This window comes from Gallinula chloropus (assembly GCF_964237585.1).
Source record: "Gallinula chloropus genome assembly, chromosome: 7".
Lineage (NCBI taxonomy): Eukaryota > Metazoa > Chordata > Aves > Gruiformes > Rallidae > Gallinula > Gallinula chloropus.
Genome location: NC_140092.1, coordinates 5,811,475 through 5,829,067, shown reverse-complemented (window position 1 = coordinate 5,829,067; position 17,593 = coordinate 5,811,475). Strand labels below are relative to the sequence as shown.

Genomic DNA, 17,593 nt, shown 5'->3' with positions numbered 1-17,593 from the left:
TGTTCAGAAAACCAAAACCAGCCTAACAAAAAAACCCCTCAACCAAACCAATATTTTTCCCTGATTTCAGTTGGTCTTCAGTTGGTTGTTGTCAAAATCTACGCCACCTTGATCTGTCTGGATGTGAAAAAATCACAGATGTGGCTATAGAGAGGATTTCCAGAGCCCTGGGCATCATATCAACTCACCACAACAGAGGGATCCTGAAAAGCTGCAGAAACAGGAATGCCAAGGCTTTGTGGAAGAACAGGGAGATTACGCTGCAGGCGGACAAGAAGTATCGTTTGCATGAAATCAGCAACGAAAGCCTCATCGAGGGAGGGGAGAGTAAGCAGCATTGGACTAGACCTGATGGCTCAGAAGACTTCAGCTCTGCCTACGTGTGGATGCTGGATGCAGAGGATTTAGCTGACATTGAAGATGCTGCAGAGTGGAGACACAGAAACGTCGAAGGATTTTGTCTTGTGGAACCCGCGTCGCATGTTAATTGCTCCGCCTCTTGCTACAGCAGAGACATTTATGGGTTAAGGACTAGAGGGTGGCAGCAGCACTGTGCTTCTACTGACTTCATTTACTGCGGTCACTCCTTTTGTTGTGCTGGGACAGCACTAAGAACTATTCGAGCACTTCCAGAGTCCTCTGCACTGTGTAAAAAACCACCAAGGACTAAGCAGTCAGAGCAAAAAGACTCTGTGTACTCTGGGAGTGAAAAAACAGATGAAGAGACTGCACGAATCCTTCAGTTTCTCAGTCTGTCTGGATGTTACCAGATCACAGACCGTGCTCTCAGGTGAGGAGATTGTTTTGAGCTATTTTTGCTGCCTTATGTGTTTTCTGATTTTATTTGTTGGGTCGTTCTGGGGTAAATCTGCCTAGTTTCAGTGGAAACACTTCTGTTGAAGAAACTCTGGTAAGTTTTAGGTGTTTTTTGAATTTAAAAATATTTATAGTATTAAAATATTTATAATATATATAGTATAGTAAAATATTTATATATAAAACTTTTGTGTAGTACTTGAAATATTTCTAGTACCAGACTTGAATGCTTTAGCTCTTCCTTTGGGTATTTTAAAAAAAAAATTAAAAAAATTCCTAGGTGTATCCTGAAGTCAGTTATTTTTGAATTTCTTGTTCTAGGTGGTATTAATGCTTGTGGATTTGATCTGTAGTGATTTCTTGTTAGGAAATTGTGCTGAATCTGTTTAGGGTTTGGGGTTTTTTTAGTGTATTATTATTATTATGCCTGTCACTATGCTTGAGATTTTATACCACTCGAGTAACATGTCATTTAACCTGCCTGGATAATGACATAATTTATGGACAGGCTGGCTGGATGGGCTGAGGCCAGCTGTGTGAGGTTCAACAAGGCTCGGTGCTGGGTCCTGCACTTGTCACAGCAACCCCCATGCAAGGCTACAGGCTTGGGGGTGTGTCTGGAAAGCTGCCTGATGGAAAAGGATCTGGGGGTGTTGGGCAACAGCCGACTGAATGTGAGCCAGCAGTGTACCCAGGTTGCCAAGAAATCCAAGAGCAGCCTGGCTAGTATCAGAAATGGTGTGGCCAGGACTATGACAGTGATCATCCCCGTGTACTTGGCACTGGTGAGGTTGTACCTTGAGTACTGTGTTCAGTTTTGGGGCACTTGCTGCAAGAAAGATGTGGAAGTGCTAGAGTGTGGTGAAAGAAAAGCAGTGAAGCTGGTGAAGACTTTAGAGCAAGTGTCTTGTTGTTCACCCCAGACAAAAGGAGGCTGAGGGGAGACCTTGTCACTCTATACAGCTATCTGAAAGGAGGTTGTAGTGAGGTGGGGGTTGGCGCCTCTTCCCAAGTAACAAGAGGAAATGGCCTCAAGTTGTGCCAGGGGAGGCTTAAATATTTGGAATATTCAGAAAAATTTTCTTCACTGGAAAGGTTATCAGGCACTGGAACAGGCTGCCCAAGGAGGTGGTTGAGTCACCATCCCCAGAGGTATTTAAAAGATGTGGTGCTTAGGGACGTGGTTTAGTGGTGGACATGGCAGTGCCAGGTTAATGCTTGGTCCTGATGGTCTTTTCCAACCTAAATGATTCTCTGATTCCACAATGATGTTCTGCACATACAAAATGATGTTCAATATAACTTCATGTAGCAATTAAAGGAAGAGGAAAAAATAGTTGACTTGAACATCACGATGGCTTCAAGAGTGATAAAATTTCCTGTGTGATAACACTTGCCATTGATGGTTTTGGACCATAATGAAAATGGGATGGTGCTGAAGTACTTGCTGCCTGTTCAGGTGTGCCAGCAGCACGTAAGGCTAGATAAAAGCTTCTTGGAGTGGGAAGGCTTCATGCCTACCTGTACTGTATACTGTAGGCAGGTGAGAGACAGCATGAGGTACTGCTGGCACTGATGTGCCACTCCAGAGACTTCATCACCCATTTGATGCTCAGAAATACCAGCTCTTCAGGTGTCTCCTGTAGTGGTTTGTCTGGTACTTAGTAACCCTGGTGAGTGAAAGAGTCTTGCCCAGAGTAAGCTTAGATAGCTGTGCTTCGTGTTTGAGCTTGTTGCTGTTCAAGTGGTGAACTGGTTCCTCTGCCGTGTTTGGCACTGGTGAAGCAGTGTGTGTAGTTCACATGTTACTGGGTGGCTTCTTCTCCTGACTCACTAATCTAGGACTAAAGGGAGGTTTGGTGACTGAGTCATGGGAATGCTTTGGTTATGGTGCCAGTTTCCCACTGGTGCTTTTGGATAAAAGACAGTGTTTCAGAGCTGAGTGTGTGCTGCAACAGTGCTTCTTGCTCTCATCAGGATAACCTGAGTCCCTTAAGAGAGAAAGTGAAGCCACCTAACAGAAACATTTGATAGAAATGTTAACAGACAGCTTTGTGGTCAGCAGTTCTACTCTGTCTGCTGGCAGGAGAAGGTTGTACAGTGATGTTCTGAAGGTATTTTTGGTTTGGATCTGTAGTGTGGTAATTCAAGCTGGTGGCTTTCTCAGGTGGGTGAGCCTGTTTGTGGTGGGACTTGGGCTGGCTGCCCCATGAGCTCAGAGGCAAGCAGCCTGACATGAAATGATTGCTCAGGTGTGAGGCTATTGCATCAGCAGCTAAACTCTTGCACTCAGAGGAAGAACAGGGAATTCTACTTGGATAACAAGGCGGTGTGGTGGTGGAGAGAGGCTCTGCTGCCAGCCCTAGGAAAATACAAATTTGGATTCCAAAATAATTTCAACAACAAAAAAAAGAGATGGTCAAACTTTTAGGAACGTAATACATCAGACTTGGGAGTGTGGTGTTTTCAGGGTGGTCTGAGGATTATACACCTTGGAAGAACTGTCAAAATCAGTGATGGTTTGGAGAATGCCATGGTGGTTCTTTGAGAGTCATACCTGGGGTCATTCAGAAACAGTGCTTAAGTCTGTCAGAAGGAATTGTTAGTTTGTCAAAATTGGCTTATTTTTCAGGTCTGTTATGCATCTTTGGGGTGATCCCCATTATTAGGGTATGAAACTGCTGTATTTAAAACTGCATGGTTGGCTAGAGGTGTTGGGGCTTTTGTTACAGGACGCAATTCAGTCTGACTTGGTGGTGCTGCAGAATACTTGTCCGTGGGGGGGCTGTTAACACCTCTGTTCTGTCTGTTAACAGGGCCCTGACTCTGGGAGGAGGACTGCCACATTTGGAACACCTTAACCTCTCTGGTTGTCTGACTGTAACTGGTGCAGGCCTGCAGGACTTGGTGTCTGCGTGCCCCTCTCTAAACGATGAACACTTTTACTACTGTGACAACATCAACGGTAATGTCGTTGCACGGAGACACGATGCGTTTCTGGGGGGTGGGGGGGTGATGTTTGCTTTAGAGACACTGCTGAACAAAACCCTCCAGAATGCCACACCTTTTCTTGGCTGTGAAGCACTGAGTTTCACAGACTAGTTATGTAGTGACAACTGTTAAGTCAGGTTTTCCTCATTTGTTCTTCTGGGGTGTTTTTCCTTGATGCAACTACTGTTCTGTGTTACCTAGAGAAGCATTTTTAGTCCATGTATCTCCTAATACAATTTAGTGTAAGTAATAAGGTTCAGAAAGGAGGTTTCCATATAACTAACACACACTTGCCCTCTTTATCTTCCCTGTAAACCACATTTTCTTTATAGTCGTAATTTCAGAGGCTTCGTTAGATTGGTACTGAAGTGGCGATTTTTAGGAAATAAATGATGTGTTTTGCTTTGCCATGCAAACCTCCCATATTTCAGTACTTCTGGTATAGGATACTTTTCATCCTACCATCAGGTGTCCTTATGGAAAAGGTAATTTGGTTTTTCTGGTTGTGCTTGGGTCACTACCTTCGGGATAGATCTGGATAAATGCATAAAATAGGCATTTAAGGTGCCAGCCTTGTCCGTGTTTACCACACTGGAATTCATTCTGTTATGTTAGGTCCAGTAAGCATTCATAGCATTAGAGATGGGACCCATGGTGTGACTTGTATTCTGTGTGTGAGTTTGAAACAGGTAAGTGCAACAGAGAGGAAGGGAAAAAGAGGATAATAAGAGCTCACAGGATGGTAAGAGCTAATTGTGTGTAAAACAAAATTATATTCCCTGGTAGTTTGTGGCTTTCAGCTGAATAATTTGCATCTATATTGAGATGCAGCCACACCAGGAACACAACATGCCAAAGCTTTGGTACTGCAAGCAAATCTGTACTGATGTTGGGGTCTTCAGTCCCCTGGAATTGATATATAATGATGTGCTTGGATTGGATCCCAATAGTAGAAGTGAAAGTATTAAACCATACTTTGCTTCTGTAAGTTTTGCAATTCCTTACATGCTTTTGACACTGCTGTTTCTTTGAGACACTTGCTGCTTCTTGTTTCCATTCAATCCAGACTACCACCTTAAAAAAATCCTTTAACATTGCAACCTGAAAAGTTTAAAGTTCCTTTTTAAAAACCCCTTCACTGACCTTCCTGCATTGTCTGGAGTTACAAGTTGTCTTCAAACACCACTTAAGAGCCTTTTTTTCCTTTTGCACCTGCTTCCTTGCTATTTTTCTTCTATTTTTGCTTCTGTCAGTAACACAGACTTGATGTTCTGGTTTGTCTTCAGACATTTGTTTCTCTCCTTGTCCCAAAAATACACTATGTCATCTTAGTACTAGCTAACAAAGCCTGAACGTCCTGCATGAGTCCTACTTTAAAGCTTGGCTGTTTCCTAATGCCCTCAAGAAATTATTTATATTTAAACAGAACACTTTAGGGGATTATTCTGCAGAGTTGATCTGATAAAGTTGATAAACTTCCTGTTTATTTCCCTCCTTTCTTCCCTCTGCCTGCTGGAAGCTGTGAGCCTATAAGCTCTGCTTGGTTCTATAAAGCATCACGTGTGCCTTGGGGCTCTCTACTCTCCTGTAGAGACAGAGCAGCAGGAGAGTGAGGCTGTGAGGGTCTGACTTGTCTAATCTGTTGAGGAATAGGAGCCTCTCAGAAGTTTGTGGCTGGTTTCTTTAAGAAAGAAGTCAAGTAAAAGCTTAGAGGGATGTCCTGGCAAAATCCTGAAACGGGAAATAACCTTTTCTAACTGCATCCCCTGCAGTTTATCTGGGTGCTGTCCCTTCTGTTTCTGCTCAAACTTCCATTTTAACAAGGGTGAAACTAATGCTTTACTTCACTCAGTGGGCAGCAGGTTTTGTGGCAGCTTGAAAGTGTTTCTCTGTGGTTTGGTATTTCTAAAGTAACTGTAGGAAAAGCAGCAGCTGTTCATTTAAATCAATACCTATCTGAAGCTGTTTGTTTTTACACGTATAGGCTGTGTTACTGACTGCTGTGCAAAGGTTACTGGTCTGTAAGGATGCAGGAATAACTTCATCATTTCTTTGCCCCCCAGCTTATCAGGGATTGGTTTTGGGAAGGAGATACCTTCTGGGATCATGTTGGAAAACCTGTCAGTCTGGCACAACAAAAAATGGAGCCAACAGCATGGAATTTAGCCATCTTTGAATAATAAAGATACTCCTTTGCCATCTGACACATAAGAGCTTTACTTTCTCCTACAGTATATTTTCAGATGATTTTTTTCTGTGATTGCTGAACCTAATTGGGGCCCCTACACACAGCTTCATTGGATTTTCTTTGTGGAGAGCTTGCTGGGCTTGTTTGGTGGGCGTTTTTGTAAGAAGTTTTCAGATTTTCATTGCAAGTGCTGCTCTAGCCATAGTTGCTTTACCGTTGTAGGAGGCTAAAACAGGGAAGACCAGCTCTAGTTGGTCAGACTGGGGTCTGTGACACAGTCTGTTACACAGGAGTGGTGTGATGCAGTTTTTATGAGCAGAGACCACAGATTTGTGCACGCTTCCAAATGTGTTTTCTGATTCTTTACTGTTAGTGTGGCTTCAGTTCTTGGTTTGTATTCTAGTGTGTTCAATCTCTACCTACGTTTTGCTCAGCTTCAGAGTCCTGGTGTTAGATTACCCTCAGCTGCAGCTGAAACCACATCTGTTAGTATGCACCCCTTCCAATTGCTGATTTTGTTTAATATCTAAACTATATTTAATTGTAAATCACACTGAACTTGAGTTTAATGTTTGAGTTACCCCTTGCCACTTAGAAGCTTCTATTTCCCACAGGCTGTTTTGTCCAGCTGTGTTCAGTCTCTCCTTACTGGGTTCTCAATTTAAAACTTGGAGTTCTGTCAGCTTCAAGATTAGAAAAATGGGGCTCCCTAACTTCTGTGGTGGTAGCTCTTTGCAGCTCTCAGGTACAATTCAGTTTCTAGAGTTCTTTATGTAGTCCTTAGGTGTTGTAATTAAAGAAATAGGGCATTAATGAAGTCAAGTTGTGGTATTTCTCACCATTCAGTCTTCTGGCATTTAGAGATCCATTTGATCTGCCTACTAGCAGTGGAGCCAAGACTCTGCAATCTCTGTTAAGATTTATGGATGCCCATGTGCAGATTTCTGTGGGAACCTCACAAGAGGTTGGTCCCTCTTAAGTTCTACAGGTAATCAAGGTGTTCTCATAAAGCTCTGCAAGTGTTGGGAATATTACTTTTGGATCTGAGCTTAATATATATATATGTGTGTGTATTTGAAAAGCTCATGCTGCACTTCATCACTCAGTAATGTCCCTGTGATGTATTACTGCCTTTGCTACTGTCAAGTACAGTGTGTAGTGTTTGATGAAGGAGCCTCTTGCTGGCAGTGGCTGTGACAAACAGGTATCTTTCCCTCCCTCCCTCCCTCCTCTGTTACTCCCAGCTCATTTGTGCTGCCTTCCCATGGCCATCATTCCTCTTCCTGCAGCTACTTGGTAAACTCCATCACGAACTGAGGTAGCTGAGAACCTTTAACTTTCATTTTTTATTATATTAATTACTATTTTTTAAATATTAGTATTGCTAGATGAGTCAGGGATCCATCTTGCTGTAGACAACATCAATGTTTCTGCTGCCACAGGCAAGAGCTGGAACAAGTGGCTAAGGGGATGTGGTGATGGCAGCCAGTTGTCCTGCCTGGAGTGTCTCTCACGATGGTCTTGGTCTGGGTTGTCATACATTCTTGGTGAAATGCCCAACTTCTCTGCAGGAAACTTTGACTCCTCTTTGTAATAAGGTGAAGTAATTGAATGGTTATGCTCCTTTCTTATGTTGGGAGATGTTTTTGTATGTACTTCATCTGCAAATGCTGAGAGCTGTCCATCAGGAGTAAGCAGACCTCCATCCCGGGTCACCTGAAGTGTTGGAGTAATCAGACTTGAATGCAAAGAGTATTAAAACAACCCAGTTCAGAAGTAACTAAACCAGTAACATAGACTGTGTCAGGTTAGATGAGAATCTTAATTGTGCTTTCCCAGGTTAACTGGCCCAAAAGGTGTTGCATGTAGGTACTTTGCTGCTAGGGCTCATGAAGCCTTCACAGGCAGCAGACACACACAGATAGCCCTCTGAAAGAGAGCACTGCAGTGATTGTCTGTCTCACTGGGGGCTATAAAGGAACAGGATACAGTTACCACATTGCTTAGCCTGGCACATCAGTGAGATGAGATGAATTGGAGACCTTGTACATAGAGTCCAAATCAAACAGAAGAGTACGTTTTTTGGCATGGTTAAAGAGGCCATTGAAGTTTAAACAGATAACTGCAAAACAAAGTCCATTCTAAACGAGGTCAGTAGCAGAGAGTGGGGAAATCAGAGATTGTGAAGCCAGAGGGGTGTGTGTAGCCAAAATAAGTTGTAGTAAAAATTCTATTAGGCTATCAAAAGCAAAGGCATTTGTGCTTTGCTTATCTGTATCAGACATAAAAAGAACAGGCTGAGGAGGGCTAGGGAGTAAATAACCTGTGATGGAGGAGATCAGTTGGCATGTCAGAGCACAAAGGAGTCATAACCAAACAGTTTTACTGTTAAAACAACCATTGATGACACTATTGCAAATGACAGGAATTGCCTGTACCTGCTAAGAAGGAATACAGGATGTGAGATTTCAGGATGGGAAGTTTGAACCCTGAATATTTCATTTCATCAGAGGCTGTAAAGAAAAGTTAGTGATGGTATGAGGATTAGAGGTGGGACAAGAAGTGCAGCCTAGGAAGAAGGGTGAGTTTCCACTGTGATGTGGTTAATGTCATTAGTACTTCAGTGCCTAATAAATTAGGAAACAAACCTGTGAACTTTTTAGATGATGTGGTTCACTTAAAAGTTTCTGAGATTAAGTTGCAGGAAGACAGGTTTAAATTTAAAACCTGAAAGCCAATTAAAGATGGAAAGAAATGGCAGAGCTTAAGGGCTGCTGTTCAGGATGGGTGGGAACTGGGGAGGTGACATCTCTCCCTGTTTCTCTCCCCCTTCCCCCAAGAGTTCTGAGCTGTGATCAGTCATAATCAGCATCTCCTTTGCTGCTGTGCAAACAGGAATCTGCCAAGTTGTTGAGTGGTGCTGAGCTGCCTCAAGTCACAGTGCAGGTGCTGGAGCACTCGTGTGCTTCGGTACCGCCGTGTGTATGGGGATAGGCTGGGTGGCTGGGGATGAGTTAAACATGATGGCATGACACTGAACTCAGAGGTGGAGGCTGCAGTGTGGAGGGAATGTTCAGGAAGCTGTTGGTGCTATTTCTGAGATCTTTCCTGTTTGCAGCAGCAGCCCCAGAAGCCACCAGTGTTATTGCATGATCAGGGTGTTAAGAACAAGATAGAGGTTGTTGCTGCATGGTCCTGGAAGCCTTGGGACACTCACATTTGGGGTACTGCGTGTGGTTTTGGTCTCCCTTTCTTGAGGAGTATATGGAATGGCAAAGGAAATAGAAGAGGCCTACTGAAGAGTTAGGGGACACTTGGAAGGCTGGAACATTTCAGTATGGAAATGAGAAGGCAGGTGGAAGGTGAGGTGAACGTGCAGCAGTGACTGTCCAGGCTCTGCAGTGCGAGAGCTCAGTGACAGGAGGAAGGGGATGTGCAGTGAACTTCTGGAACTTGGTCCCCTGGGGAACTGTGGAAGCAGTTAGTGGGTTTAAAATGAGACTAAACAAATGCACATATGGCTTAACCATTAGCAAATGCTAAAGGGGATGGACTCCAACATGCCTACTGCAACAGTTAGGGATGCTGGGGAGATAGGAAAGGGGTGCAGGAGGGGCCTGTATGGTCTACTTAGAGAACACTTACTGTTGCCAGTGATAAAGGCTGGGCTAGATGGACCATGGGTCAGACCTAGAGGGGTCATGTTTATGTTCCAGTTAAGGGCATGAAGAAGAACAAGAGAAGGATGGAAAACTCTATTGGAGTATACAGAGCATTCCCTTCCTTGGGATGTGGTGGTTCTGTATGCTTTGTCAACAAACATTTCACTGGAAATGTGACAGTTACTTCAATTCCTGATGCTCTGCCTAGCTGTGGTGGGGTAGGTCAGCTACTACTTAAAAACTGCTGCTGCACAGAACCAGCTGTTCAGAAGCACCAAGTCTCCCTTTTAAAGGACTTAGGAAGAAGATTTCAAACTCCAGCTTGTGGGTGACTGGGAGGATCAAAATTTAGTTCAGGTGAATGAAATGATTTGAAAAGGAAAATGAGTTTGACAAATGAATTGTTTACTATTTTGTGTACTGTAACCACTGCCCTTCATTATAACTTCAGGTTTGCTTTATTCAGTGTCATGCATGGTAGCTTAATTACCTTTTCTGAATATTGCTCATCAGCGTGTGGCATGAAGCAGAAAGTTGGTATCCAGACACCAGGTTCTTGGAGATTAATTGAATTATGACATGAGGTTATTGTTCTAGATGGACAAATACCCAAGTCAGACATAGCACGGTGCCTGAGTTCATTACATAATTTTGCTAGTCCTTTCTTAAATGTATTTAAAGCATTTTAACTCTATTTTGATTTGCCTCAAATACAAAGGGGTGGGGAGGGGATGAATGGGGGCTCACATTGTCCTGGTTAGGTCTTTTTTACCAGCTTGTTTTGGTTAACTCAGCAACGCTCTTCTAATTTATGTTGGGTGCCAGGTCAGCGACCGGGATGTAAATGCTCGTGTCACTGCAGCAGGCTTATGGCTGCAGGAGCCAGAGTCCTGTACTAATAAATTCAGTAGTTCCTTATCTCACCATCAGTTTAACACTTCGCATTAAAGGAGTGACAGTAAGCGAAGGTAAGTGGAGGTGGGTCAATTCACAGCCCTGGCTCATACTATCTGTGGTTGCACCTTTCTTTCTGAACGGCTCTGTTTTAGCCTTATGACTTCTGGGAACTGCAGCAAGAGATACTCAAGGTGACTTTTCAGGTTTTGAATTGCCAGTCAGCGTACATGAATCTAGCCAACTCTGAAGCCTTCATGGAGGAAAAAAAAGTTCCAGACTAAAAAAACTCTTTCCATCACAGTAGGAGTATTTTTGGAGATTATGGTTTCTTTGCTAATGCCAGGGAATTCATCAGGTGGACTCAATCTGGGCTGTAAACATAGATTGTGAAAATGTGCCTCAGCTGTGAGAGCTGGCCTGCCCTTCCTTCTCCAGTGGTGCTCATCGCACATCTGGGCCACTGTGACTGTGCTGGCTTGGTAGCACTAAGCTGTCAGAGCAAAATCTCTTGAGAAAGGCCTGTTCAGTCAAGGTTTCAGTGTTCTGGTCGTACCAGCGGCGTTCCAGGTATCACAGTGCTGGGCGAAGCGTAGCGTGCTCAAGGAAGAGACACCGTCTCCATGACCAGGTGATGAGAACTCTGAATGGCAGTGAGTGGCCTTTCCCCTTTTCACATCTGTTCTGTTTTTGTGCAGGTCCCCATGCCGAAACCGCCAGTGGATGCCAGAACTTGCAGTGTGGTTTTCGGGCCTGCTGCCGCTCTGGCGAGTGACCGCTGACTTCTGACCTTTCAGTCTACTTCATTTAGCTGAGCAGGCTTCCTCTCATGCACTTTACTTACAGTTCACATCTTGTGTTAACAACCCTGGGAGTGAGATCTGTTGATACTAGCCTGACCCTGCCCTCAACTTCAGAATCTTAATGATGAGTGTACTGTATACAGTGTTGTAACAATCTCACAGTCTCATTTGGTTTGAAGGGTGTTGGCTTTTGTTTTACTTAATTTGGGGAAGATGGGAAAACATTCAGAGGTGTGGGGCTTTTTTTTTTGGTTTTTTTTTTTGTTTTTTTTAATGCCACTTTCTTCCAACTTTGGCACTTAAATATACTTTACTGGATTATTTTGTGTTAAGTGAATGTTTTTATTTTGGATCCATAAGTACAATATAAAGCTCTGAAGAGCATTTGAATTGTATTGTTTGCATCTGGGTAACAAGTACAGATCTTTAGGAGCCTCGTTTCCCTCCTTTCCTCTCATCCTGAAGTAGTTCTTTCTATGGCAAAGTTAGGGAAATTCCCACCTTCCTTTTGCATTTGGTTTTGTATTTGGGCTTGAAAGACATACTCAAATAAAACATTCCCACCAACAAAAATATGTAGCAGTTGAATATGTGTGATTTGAAGGTGTGACATGCCATCAGGCTGCTGGTGTGGTTGCAGAGCTGTGAACCTTGCCATCTGTGTGGGGTGTGTGTGGGTGTGTGTTTCTTTCCAGGACTGTGTTAAGGTTCATCTTTGAAACTGCTTCAGGGGATGGCAGTTTTCATTCATATGAAATCCATGGAAGAGAACCATACCCCTTCCCTGTTGCTCTGATGTGTTGAGAAGACCCCTCATTGAGCAGTAATTAATTAGTAAGGTAGCTGAAGGAAGAGGGATATATATTTTTATCTGCATTAACAGTTAATGCCATTAGTTACACACTAATAAGCAAAGAGGATTATTTTTTTTAGCAAACTGTTCTTCTGATACAGCAACTTGCACATAAAGATTTCATACTCAGAAGTAATTTAATCAATTATCAAATTCTTGTATAAAATCAATGAGGTGCCACTTAAGGTTTTGATATAAATATTTATTAAATACTTTAAACTTTTAAAGATAATGTCATCTTACACCTCTAAATGGTGCTGGCATTGTACAAACAGTAAGTATGAAGTAGCAAAAGCAGCAGCCTCTTAAAAACTGAAGTGAGGCCCTCACTGATGTCTCCTTGGTACATGGGATTTATTCATGAGTGAATAGTTTTGGTCTTCATTCAGGAGCTTGGGTACTGGAAAACTGTAACCACTTATTTGGGGATGGAATAACAGTGTCTCAGATGAGGAAGAAGGGCTGTAGGTAAAAGACACTTGAGCTAAAGCCATGATTCCAGGAACTGAGTTTCACCTGAAAATAAGGCAGCCAAACTCCCATTTTACTCTGCAATGCTGCTAGATGTGCTAGATTTTCTGTACTACTAGAAAGTGCTGTATGAAAATCACCTCTTACACTAGAATTTTAAGCTGTCAGTCTCCTCAGCAGTAATAAGGGGGGGGGGGTGTGTGTGTGTCTTTGGTGGAAGTAGAGTGAATAAAGCTTCTCTGTTGGCAGCTACTAGAATAGAAATCAGGTTCTTGCTCTGTTCTTAAAATGCTTGGGATAGCTCAAGTGTGTAGAGGGGTAAATAAGATTGCTGCTCAGATGACTCCTTGAGGTATTCTGACTGGTCTCTGCTACCTGTTTCTCACAAGTGAAGCAACATAGATCCACACAGAGAGAACATTTTGAGGGTAAGCGTGAATATACACAGCTAGAGCAAATTCCACATTGGAAACATCAATGGTGTGAACTCCTGTGCTGTGTAAAGCTTCTATCAAAGGTCTGACTTCAGAAAATGGCATATGAATAGGAAATCCAGAGACCTGGGAGAAAGAAAGAGGAAAATACACATCAGGTAAGCAGAAAAGGTAAAGGCATCTGAATAAATACCCAGTCTTAGGAATCTGTGTTACTGTTTATGTGAATTTCTCTTTTCTATTGCTGGTCTGAGGAGATGCAAGAAAAAAGCCTGTGTTTTATTTTAACACCACCTCCCTATTTCATACACTCCAGGCAAAGGCCCTGCCCTTTCTCCTCTTTGGTCTGGGTCACATTCTAAGTGAAGATGTTTGGAAATCCACTAGAATAAAGTTCTATTATTGAACACAGACACCTAGCTTTGCTGCTTTTCTGCCTCTTAACTGGTTTTAATTCACTGTGTCCTGTCTGTGCTGGCTGGGGATGTGAGGTGCCAAACAGCTCCTGCCTGTAACAGGTTTTGAGTCTACCAAGAACCGAAACCTCATTTGAACAGGGCCAGTGCTGTGGTCCGTGCTGTTCCCAGGGCTGGGGGACCTCAGGACCTTCAGACCAGGCTGCTGCTGGCTGCAGTGAACACCTAAGTAAATCAGCTGCTTTAAAGAGGGGAGCAAATACTGGAAAGCAGAAGCAAAGCCAGTTGTTGTGTGGGCTCCAGCACCTGTACATAGGGTGTGTGTAGTGCTGCTTGGGAGCAGCACCAGATCCCCACTTGCCAGACTTGAAACTTGCTAATACCCAGGTCAGCCGTACCCTGTAATCTCCAAGCTGCTTCTGCAGCTCCGCCTGGTGCTCGTCTTCCATGTCGCTGCCCTGGTTTTGTTCCAGCAGCGGCAGAAAGTTGCGCAGGGCAGAGGTACAGTATCTGTTCCAGCGAGTCACATGCCTTGGCCTCCATTCAGTGATCTTCTCTTTGAGTATCTTTTCAATCCTGCAGTAACACACCTGTGGTTACAATGCCAGTATTTACCAGACACCTGAACCCTCCCTTGGCACACCTTGTACACACTGGGGACTACACCTGACCTGTTACATTCACCACTACCTAAAAGCTCAGAAAAGCAATGCCACTGTCATGGGCTTGTAACAGACTTAGAGGGGGCTTACAACCCCTTTTTGTCTACAACCCTCCTCCTCCTGCAGCACTTAGCACAGCTCAGGCACTGCTGTAGTTTCCTATCTGGTGCTCTCATTAGAAGAACAAAAACACAACCCCATGTTGTAGAGCTTTGGATTTAGACGGTTTATTTGGGGCTTTTTTTTTTATGCCCTTCTCTATTGCTGGCCCTCAAAGCAGGTTTTTAAGACCTCTGTACAAATATCCCAAATCAATCACCACTGAACAGGATTTATTTTGGAGATAGTATTACCTGCCCTGTAGTTCCACCGCAGCAGCCTTGTCTGAATGCACATAAACTAATTCTTCAGGCTAATAACAAACAGAAAGTTTAATTATTGAAAGCACACTCTCTTCTAGCTCTGCAGCACTAACTTCAGGAGTTACACACACGTGCACAATCTCTTATTCAGTAGAGCCATAATAAAAACAATAAGATGTCTGTGTGTGACACTGGGGCTTTTTATTTTCCCAGTAAACTTCAACTGTTTATTCCTTTGATAAACTATAAGAATTCCTGCTTGTTTACTAAGGATTTGTGTACAGCTACTTCTTTGCCTAGGGCCATGTTCAAGATTTCTCCCATTTACTTTATTGTTGTCATCAGATCTTACATGGATATTTAGAGGACAAAAGACATCCAATCACTCCATATAAAACAAATACTTTGGAAAAAAGCTTTGTAAAACCCATTGCTGTTACATAACTACTCTTAACCACAGAAGCCAAAAGAGGTTGGTCTGTGGTTCACTGTTCCAAGTTTGTGCTCTCTCACCCCCCCAGCTGAAGTTGGTAATAGAGGTTCATACCTGAACACTGCGGAGACCAGGGAAGGGCAAGGTTCTTGAAAAGAAAGACTTCCACAGTTTTGGTTTGCTGGTGTCAAAATTCATCCTTACTGGGGAATCATGTTCTTGAATATTAAACCAAACCTACAAGAAAGGAAGTTTGTTTTAACTTTCAGCATAAAATCACAGCATGGCCATAAGATACTACACACTACAGCAGCTGCCACTCTGAGTTCATATGAAGCAAGGCAAGCTTGTGTAGTCACAACTGACATGCAACTTCTGCATCCTCACACCAAAATGGACAGCACTGCTGTCATCTCTTGTGTGGCTGGAGTAAGCCCAGTGCATCTCTTCTCTCCAGCAGTTCCTGTTCAGCACTGCAGCCACTGTGCACTCTGGTGGTTTTCACACTTTCGGAGACTTCTGCAGCCCATGGCCTTGGGTTACAACGTCCTCTGTACTGTCCTGAGCTGCACTTCACCCCTCTGGTTCACTACACCAGCCTCTGAATTGTGATGAAATCCTTCCACCAGCATGGAGCAGCTGTGGTTGCTGCAGCCCAGCACACTGAGTTCAAGCTTACGATGCAGCACACAGAGCTCCTTTATAGTTCTGTCATCAAGAGGAACCCACGTCTTGGGACTCGGCTTCTTTACAGGCACTGAATTGGGTCTGTGTTTGAGCCTCATCTGAAACACAGAAGTACTGCAGGCATCTTGATCAAATCAACCTTTAAATCACTGCTAAAGCTGCAAAATGCACCAAGAATTAATATGTAAATGTACTAATTAATATGTAACCTTTTATAACTAATGGTTCTGGGTACAGCCTGATTTTCCCTGTTGGCTGTGACGTGGTATCACTCCACTGGCAGCAAAACTGCTCAGTCACAGGTGGGCTGGAATTAGTTGCCTGGAAAGATGTTGAGCTCTGCTGTGGGGATGGTCAGTGCCAAAGTCCTCAGTTGCTTCTTCCAGAAATCAAGAATTAAGTTACATTTTGTTTCTTCAACAGACTTGGTGCTACTTCAAAAAAACCCCAAACCAAGTGAACTGCTCTTAGAACACACCAGTGAAAGACAGCACTGACACTTTTAAAGTAGATACGCTTTAGAATATTAAATGCCCACCCAAGCCTTGCATTTAGGATGAAACCCCAGAAGAGACAAAGCCCTCTCCAGCTGTTTTCAACGCAGACACTAAAAAGCAAATGTCTGCTGTATCATGGTGCACAACGGAGCCTGACTCACTGTTTCCCTAAGGAAAAACCCGAGAGGCAAACTTAAACTCCAACTCTTAGTTGTCATCATTCAGATAAATCCTAGGGGGTTTTCCAAACTCACCTTCTGTCTCCCCTGTTTCAGACTTTCACACATCCCTCTGCCTGGCTCAGGCGTCCCCATTTCCATCCCCAGAAGTGGCACGCGTTGGCCTCCAGACAGGTCTGGGAGTGCTGCTGGCAGGAACCCGGCTCAGCTCTGCCCTGTGCCGCGTTGTTTTGGCTCACCCACCCAGAGCTGATCAGCTCTTGCCGTGTCTTTACCTCTCAGCCACAGGACAGGTGGCACACTCTGTGAACAGGCACTACTCTGACTTGTGTTTTAGAGCAAATAAACAGGAGGAGGACACCAGGCAAAACACCCCAGCACGGTTTTCGTGCCTTGTAACGCCCACTCTGCGCTTCGCACACCGGCCCGTCCCAGGCCACGCCTGCCCTTAGGGATGCACCTCAGGTGACTCCTTCCAATACACTTTGTTTTCCAGTTGCAATGCACCTGCCAACTGTAACCTCTACTGAGCTGCTACTCCTCAGCTAAGCAGTGGTAAATGGAACATACTCTTAGGCCATCCCAACTGGAAAACACGTAAGGAATCCCCCGTAATGACAATTACACGGATGGCTATCACCATCCACCTAAATGCTGACTTAAAGAAAATAAACATTCTTATTTAAAGTAGATGAAAAGCCTACCTAAGAAGAATAAAATCACTAACATGACAGCAGAAATACAGCTACATGGATGAACAAACAAGGCATAAGGTCAAGAAAAATCCCAAGTTTTACCTCTTTTATGTAGGGAAGTGGGTCCACTTACGTTATCAGAGCTGACCAGACAATACACGTTTTGTAAGGGGCAGAAAGTGTCGTACTGCCCATAAAAACATCCAGTACTGGGATTCCAAATGACATACTGACTTTGTTCCAACGTTAATACATACGCAGTTGGTCCCTAGGAAGAAAAAGAAGTATGAGATAGATGTTTTCAACTGGCTACAAAGCCAGTACAGTTTGTATTGTTTGGAATACTACATTTTTACTCTTAAGATTAATAGCACTTTTGGGGGCAAATTGGTTGGGAGAAATTACAGGTTTGTTGCAATTCAACCAAGGAACAGGTACATAATAATGTGCTGCCTGTTCCTCACGTGGCAGAGACATGTTATACATACACAGCCCTGAGCCATTCTTAAAATAGAGATTCTGCAAGTTGTCTTGGTTCAGCTACAAACTG

The 17,593-nt window shown here is 43.5% G+C and overlaps 2 protein-coding genes across 2 annotated transcripts in view; one reads left to right on the top strand and one right to left on the bottom strand.

Annotated features, from left to right (window-relative positions):
- FBXL5 (F-box and leucine rich repeat protein 5) overlaps positions 1-11,921 on the top strand; it is a 37,063-nt gene extending 25,142 nt beyond the window's left edge. Inside the window, exons 9-11 of the mRNA XM_084267054.1 lie at positions 71-790; positions 3,633-3,781; positions 11,250-11,921. Of these exons, the coding sequence (XP_084123180.1) occupies positions 71-790; positions 3,633-3,781; positions 11,250-11,326 (946 nt within the window). The 3' untranslated portion in view covers positions 11,327-11,921. The remainder of the gene's footprint in view (positions 1-70; positions 791-3,632; positions 3,782-11,249) is intronic.
- A 977-nt stretch (positions 11,922-12,898) lies between these two features.
- CC2D2A (coiled-coil and C2 domain containing 2A) overlaps positions 12,899-17,593 on the bottom strand; it is a gene marked incomplete at its 5' end in the record, with an annotated part of 55,810 nt that continues 51,115 nt past the window's right edge. Inside the window, 5 exons of the mRNA XM_084266753.1 lie at positions 12,899-13,238; positions 13,927-14,104; positions 14,544-14,602; positions 15,100-15,222; positions 17,177-17,311. Coding sequence (XP_084122879.1) covers positions 13,050-13,238; positions 13,927-14,104; positions 14,544-14,602; positions 15,100-15,222; positions 17,177-17,311 — 684 coding nt within the window. The 3' untranslated portion in view covers positions 12,899-13,049. The remainder of the gene's footprint in view (positions 13,239-13,926; positions 14,105-14,543; positions 14,603-15,099; positions 15,223-17,176; positions 17,312-17,593) is intronic.